The sequence below is a fragment of the Branchiostoma floridae genome, chromosome 9 (assembly GCF_000003815.2).
Source record: "Branchiostoma floridae strain S238N-H82 chromosome 9, Bfl_VNyyK, whole genome shotgun sequence".
NCBI lineage: Eukaryota > Metazoa > Chordata > Leptocardii > Amphioxiformes > Branchiostomatidae > Branchiostoma > Branchiostoma floridae.
Genome location: NC_049987.1, coordinates 7,225,537 through 7,232,997, shown reverse-complemented (window position 1 = coordinate 7,232,997; position 7,461 = coordinate 7,225,537). Strand labels below are relative to the sequence as shown.

The window sequence follows — 7,461 nt, the reverse complement described above, 5'->3', positions numbered from 1 at the left end:
CCCCGGACCCCCCCCCCCCCCCTAGTATGGTCGCGCCTACGGCGCGACGGGTGTGAGCCGCAAAATTCTGTTAGGAAAAGTCCCCCCCCCCCAGACGAAATTTCCTGCCGCCGCCTCTGCATGTTTACCGTATCGCCCCCCTCCCCAGTAGATTACTACTTTTGTGTACGGGACTGACCTTGTTCATGATTTCCTTCCACCTCCGGCTCTAAGAACATTTCCTGGGCGTAACCTTGACATGATAGCACGCCAATGTTCGTCGTTTGTTTGTTGATCGTAGCGATCGCTGCCGCTCACGTTCTCCTGTGCCCGCACTGGAAAACTCGGGCCGTGCAGGGCGGGTTATGTTTCCGCTCTTCCCCCAAGGAATCTGATTGGTCGAATCGTTAGGACTTGTTCGGACTTGGTTAGGACTTTGATAGGAGTTGTTAGGAATTGGTGTGGAGTGTGGCCGGAAATGTGTTGGATATGTTAGCACATGTTTAATAGGACTTCGGGGGCAGTCCAGCCGGCGGGAGGTACGGCCATTGCACCGATGCTATTGGTTGATTTTAAATCATGATATTGATTTGATGTTAATTGTGTCATTTACCGTTTACATTTCACGATGTAATGTTGTCTATTGATGTTATTGATTGTTATTGATTAAACGTGTAATCTATTGTATCATAATTAGTAGATGGTAAGTGTTAGTATGACAACGCTTTGCAAATAGCACTTATAATTGATTGTACTTTATGGAAGAGGACTCCAGGAAAAGCAGCTGTTGTATGTCGACACAAATGGAGATTCCTTGATAAACGAACGAACAAACAAACAAACAGGCAAACAAACAGAACTTGTTGCAGAAGAGAGAGAATCCCATTTATGAATCTGACCTTCGAAAACAGCGTTCACTTTACAATCATGATTGTATATCTCGATCAAGTTAGCTCCCGAAGTGGTCAACATTTCTCCGGTCGTACAGGCACTATCTGTGGTATCTAGGCTCTATATGTGATTCCACTCCCCCTTTTGAAGTGCAAGATTAACTTGTAGGGGCAGTGGTCCGCTACAGTAACATGCAAGTTGGATGAGTGACAACAACTGGGACTAGCACTCAGGACATCCCGGTCTAGAAGAATGCTACATGCTGTATAGTACCTTGCTAATGATGACAAACCTTATATGTGTCTTTACATGGCAACTGATTCTAGTCCAATATCATTATAATGACAACCACAGACAACATTGTACAACAAAAACTTTGTGAGTTCGTATACACATGTTTTAAGAAAAAGGAAGAGGCACTTAAACGTTAGATATAGTGATAGCATAGCTGCAGATGTATTGTTTATTCAATTGTAATACTACATGTAATAGTACTTAGTCTCTAGTAGCTCATCATGGGATTTGTTGCATTTAACCCACATGGGCAGGAACATGCAAATAAATATCATCATTATAAGAATGATCAGGAAATATGAACTGGTGTGTACGTGTCTAACACAATAAGTATTGCTCGTGTTTTTTATTTCCTTTTGGACAGAATCAAAGACAATGTGACACTGCACTCAAGTTCGAAACTTATTTCAACATATGAAAAAGGGACAATATACTTGTATACAACATTTATGTTGATGTTAACAAAAGTGATATATTAAATAGAGTTTTTTTAATGACCATCGATGCATGTATTTCACAATCTCATGGATGTTGCATGTATTTCACAACCTTATTGAAAAAAATCGTGGACATTGCCGAAAATTACAATTCAAATCCTACATTGCATGATGTACCTGGTCCACTGAAACCAAGAAAATCTCAGTATGGGGAGGGGGAAGATAATCTACACTGATCTACACAAGCCAGACCAAGTCTCGTGCTCACTCGCGAGATCGAGACTAGGTCACTCTTCGTGATCAAGATGGACTGTCAGTCGTCGAAAATTTGGTATGCACCTTACCTTTAAAAAAAGTTATTGCTTGAAGACAATTTGGAGAAAATCAGCATAGGGACTTTTAATAAACAATCTGAATGTCCAGTTTTTGACTGTTCTGTAGCTTTTTGGATTGTGTGTTTGGAGGTGACCGAGTGGGCGTGGTAACTGTAGCAGAAGGTATGTGGTCCCTTAATGAAACCATCTACATTAATAGCCTTGTACAAATGTACAATGTACCACTTTTAGATGCATACAAACAGCTCAAATTCTGAAGACATCTTAGTATCATTAATACAAGGCACACCATATACTCCGCACACCGACACAAGGCATACCACATTAGCAAGTGACCCATTCAGATATCTATCTTTACGTGTGCTAAAATTTCATTGCGCATCATTTTAGACTATGTAATTATGAAATACCCTCATTAATAATGCAAATTAGGTCATCATTCTAATAATAGCCTCTAACCGGAAAGTTACCAACCGATCCCATGGCCGATAAGAGCAAACATCTGGCTCGATCAGCTCTTATAAGTCTGTTACTAAAGGCAAACAGGTAGTTTTCCCTCAGGCATTATCACACGAACGCGAACGATACTAGTGTAGGCTCCACATACTGTAAATGCAGAAATGTTCGCGGTGGATTAATGGAATAATTTTTCTATTATGATATTAGATTGCAGTCTATGGTGTTACCAAGAACTTAAATCCACCGAGAAAAGTCCTTTTTCCCGCTACCGCGAAATTAAATCCCCGCGAACTTAAATACATTTACAGTACGTCGAACCGGAAATGATGAAATCCATCCCTTCGTTGATCGAGGACCCCTCACTTCCACATCTAACCCCATGGCCAGAACGGCAAATATCTCGCTCGAACAGCTCTTTGTTTATTCTGATACTGCTAGAAAACCGGCAGTCCTATGTTAAGCATAACCTGACCAAAAACGTAACTCTCATTGGAAAGTGCCTTCTTGTTCAAGGTAGCCTGGATCTGATACAAAAGTGTATGGCGCTTTATGGAATACATAATATATTGTGTACTGATCGTCTGGAGGTTTCAAACAATCATACTCAATCAAACCAGAAAGTTACTATCATTGGCAAGCAAGTATTTACAGTGGGAAATATCACGAGTTACTTTATATATCTACAAAATTACCACGTGTACGGAAAATATTGCGTAGTGTACGTAAACCATTTCGGCGTCTACAAATAGATCTTGTGTACTACGCGCAGAGATAATTCGTCGTCTGGAATGTCGTACTGAATGGGCAATCTTTAAGCGCATTCAACGACGAGATGCTCACTAGAAAACCTCCATTAATTTTAGACACTATTGGATACCCCATGTTTTTTCGGTTACCAATTAAGAGTAATTCATGTCAGCTCTTTATAGAATTAGGCTTCATTGAATGCGTACGTACGTTCTTTCAAACACTCGCTCTTCTGCTGCACAGATAATTACGCACACTAGAAAGCACAATCATAACGAGGGAACGACCTTCACAGACCAGCTTTCACATCACTGAGTCTCTGACAATACGAGAAGACAGACTTCTCCAGACCAAGATGGCTAGCCTCAGTAACGTCTCAGTAGGAGGACGATACAGTACCGCAGCGCTCCTCACAACTCGTCACGACATGGGCAACTGGACTCTCAATTCTTCAGACCATAACCACAGCATCAACTACGAGGAGAACGACTTCCTTGCGTCCAGCCTGGTGGCTAAAATCTTCCAGGTGTGCTGGCTGGTCCCGTCCTTGGTGCTGATCCTGGGCCTCAACGTGATCTTCATCATCACCGTCTTGCGCTCCCCGAGTTTGTGGAAGCCTCGGTTTCTCCTGTCTGTGAACCTGGCTATCCTGGACATCCTCCTGTCCCTGGTCTTCATCCCGAGCTCTGTACACAACATAGTAAGTGAGAACGCTATAGACTCTGTGTTTTTCTGCTTAACCCAATGTAGTGTGTTCTTCGGCATAGCTATCTGCACAGCCTCTACTCTACTTGTGATGGCGTGGGACCGCTACCGAGCCATCTGTGACCCTTTCCATTACCAGGAGGAGGACGGCATACGCTGGACTGGGGTCAGGGTCGTGGCCTCGTGGGTTTGGAGCATGAGTCTAAGCGCAGTGTCCGCCATTTTTATTCCAATGGACGGAATAGACACAGCTCACATTCAAAGAAGTAACCTGTTCTGCACATTCGTGGACACAGAAGTCATTTGGCTGTCTCTCATCGTCGAAATATTCCAGGCTATCGGCGTGGCGTTCATCGTCGTATCGGCATTACTCATTCCTTTGTCGTACTTTAAAGTTTACAGAGAGATCCTGAGACAGAACACTGGAGAAGACGGGTTACCAGTCGGTGGAGCTGGGGGAAACCCACAAGGCGACAGGCCGAGGCGAACAATATCCATTCATCTGGCCATCTTTATCATATTCTTGACGGCCGTCTTCACTAACGCAATAATGGCCATATTTGGACAAGAAACAGCTGCGGCGAGAGTACTGAAGCGTGCGGCACAGTTGGTGTACCTGACCGTGCCGTGTTTCACCAACCCCCTGATCTACGGTTTCCGCAGCGAAGAACTCCGGGTGGCCGCCGTGAGGAGCCTCTTCGGGAGGCGAGAGCCGACCGACGGCATAACCTTTCTTGGGAGACACCGCAATGCGGACCAAGATACAACGCAACATTTGCAGGAAACCGTGTCACATCTTGAAGACGCTGACGTTCCAATACTGCAAGATGCGACCAGACTGTCTGAGACACGGAGACATGCGGAAACTTGGACCCCATCACACATCCCATCTGACGAGAGGCAGGTTAGCAAAACTGTAGCTGTGGAGGCGATTATTGAAAAGGGGGGTCCATCTAGACAAGACAGCAATGGTGAAGACAGCGACAGCTTTGATCAGCTGCCTGGATGTATCTCGTCGCCAACGCCATGATGCCGTTGCTATGGACACTATGGTCTAGACTTGTGTTGTTTTATGACTATTGATTGTGTACGATCTTTTAAATATAGCATGAAATCTGTACTTCTGTAAAAAAAAAACAATGGTCCTCTGCATATCTTACCCTATTTGCAAACTATTCGTAATATGACTTGTTTTAACTTCAACATCGTCACTGAATATTTGTAAACTAAGTTCACAATTGGAATCTCCAATATCCCACAGAGCAAGACTTCGCTTTTCAAACCCAAGTGCAATAGATATAGACTATCATCCATGTTTTGGCGATAAAGGATCTGGAGTGGTAATGCTAAACAAACCCTACAGCTATTAATGACAGTAATTAGTAGAATAACTTGCCTTTTTAAATAAACAAGTGGGAATCTAAGATGTGTGTTTTTGTCAACCTTGTTTTGTGTCACCTTTATATAGATAGATAGCCTCCATATCAGGCTTTCTGGGTCTTTATTTTGGCTCATATAATACACGGGCCAGTTGCACTAACGACCCCGTAGAAAAACAGGTTATTAGCAAAAAGTGTATTACAAGCCCAAAGGACCCTGCTATGGTGGCTGATGGATAAGGCTGAAAATGGCCTTGTCTTATGTATTATTTCCGAAACTCTCTTTCACTCCACCCTGAGTGATTAGCCATTGAGACTGTTCTCTTGTTGCACTGCTGATTGCAGTTCTTCTCTTCCAAGAGACAGAGGCAACCATGCCCACTGTCTCCACTAGAAAGAGACAATGGCCATTATGATTATAGCTAGTATATAGCTTTAACGAACACGGTTAGCTGAAAAGCTAATGGCATGCATTTGTCCGGAGAATAGAACTAATGACTTGTTTTTGTGTTGTATGTACAATTCCCGATCCTATAGTTGATGTTACACACTCATGAATGTTTACCTGACGCGTGTCTCCAATTTCTTTCTTTCTCGAATAAAAGTGATTGAGTATTGTGACCATCTGTCTTTGTTGCACTACTGATTGCAACCCCATTTCTTTTTTTTTTCTGAGAAAGAAGGGGCAATTATGTAGCTGTCAATCATCATCGTCGTCAACTGCATTACGAACACGGTCGGAACAAAAGCTTCTATCGAACTGTAGGCGCTTACATTCATCCGGAGACTATGACTGGTCATTTGCTATAAAGTTAGTTAGTCCAAGGGATGCAACATTAACAAAGGACAGAGCCCAATGTTGTTTCTTATGTTGTCCACGCCCACTCGCAGTTTGCTAGTCTCTCGCAGTTGGCTCGGGAAGAAGTGACGTGAGTTTGGGTCCCCTAGCAACGAGGTTTGGAATTGAAAGGGCATTTTATTGTAAAAAAAAAAACGTTCCGCGGAGGATAACTCAAAATAGGAATAAGTTCATATTGGATACGTTTGTGCTTATTTATTGTGATTTGGCATGCATGAGTGTATATTATATTTTGGACAAGTACATGTATTCAAGAAACATTTACGTTATGATGCTATCATCCTGAGGTGTCGTCATCAGAGGTCAAAGACCTCAGGGCCACAGCTCACCAACGCACTCGATAAAGGCAATGGTGGTGTGACCAGCCTGGTGTCTATTCTCCTACCTCTGGGTGCTTCCTTCACGAAGGGACCAGACATGATTCTCGCACGGGCCTTCATGAAAGACATGTCAGGCATTACAATGCTGTTATATATAAGATTGCTGGGAACCGCGCCATAGCTGAGCTCATATTCAATACTCCCGTCTGGGTAATGTCAGCAGAGAAAGTTGGGTACGTAGTTGGACTAGGCTTGTCTCAGACTACTGGTTAGTGTTGTTCGGGTCATGGTTAGGACATGTCCGGGATATGTTCGGCGTTAAAGTGTAGGCGTAGGCTAAAAGTGGCATTGAATCGGCAAGTAGTCGGGAGCCATATTCGGCTAGGTGTTACCGTGGTTTTGTATAATCTTTTGCTGGAGCTACATTCGTAGAAACATGTCTGTCCTGTTAGCTGATGGCCCCGAACTCATGCCACGTCAGAGGTTACAGTTCACACAACTAGCACGTCATAAGCAAATCTGCTTCTATTCAAAACCACATCACGGGGTACAGTTCACACAACTAACACGTTAGCAAATCTGCTCCTATTCAAAACCACATCACGTGCACTGGGTACAGTTCACACAACTAACACGTTTGCAAATCTGCTCTTATTCAAAACCACAACTAAAATGTTGCCAAACCTGTTCTTGTCCATTCTCTGGAGGCATTGAAATTATTCACAGGGGCGTAACTCACTGGGCCTGTCATTGTTTTTTTTTACGGATGATAGGAACTTCGGTACAGAAAAAGTTGAAAACAAATTCAATGAAACGGGAGTTGTAGTATCTGGTCCACATAACATCTGGACTTTATGTCCATGGCCCCTAATGTCCATGGTATTCCTTACGTTTTCCCATATGTGCAAGTTCCTGAGGACGCTCGGTTTTCTTCTACTAAGTTGTGTCGTGATTTCGGTATAAGGTAAGACTCTTTATTTTGGTCCATATAAGAAACAAAGAATGCCTGTCTTGTTGTGTCATTTTCTTGCCTCGCCGCACAACAAAGTGACGGCG

The 7,461-nt window shown here is 43.2% G+C and overlaps 1 protein-coding gene across 1 annotated transcript; it reads left to right on the top strand.

The window, feature by feature from the left end:
- The first annotated feature begins 3,497 nt into the window (after window positions 1-3,497).
- LOC118423040 (olfactory receptor 10A4-like) lies at window positions 3,498-4,877 on the top strand. Its single transcript, XM_035830934.1, has one exon. It carries the CDS (start codon window positions 3,498-3,500, stop codon window positions 4,875-4,877), a length of 1,380 nt encoding a protein of 459 aa, XP_035686827.1.
- The last annotated feature ends 2,584 nt before the right edge of the window (window positions 4,878-7,461 follow it).

Bases quoted from the DNA above. Each gene is read 5' to 3' on its own strand.
- LOC118423040 (XM_035830934.1), top strand. From the start codon at position 3,498: ATGGCTAGCCTCAGTAACGTCTCAGTAGGAGGACGATACAGTACCGCA.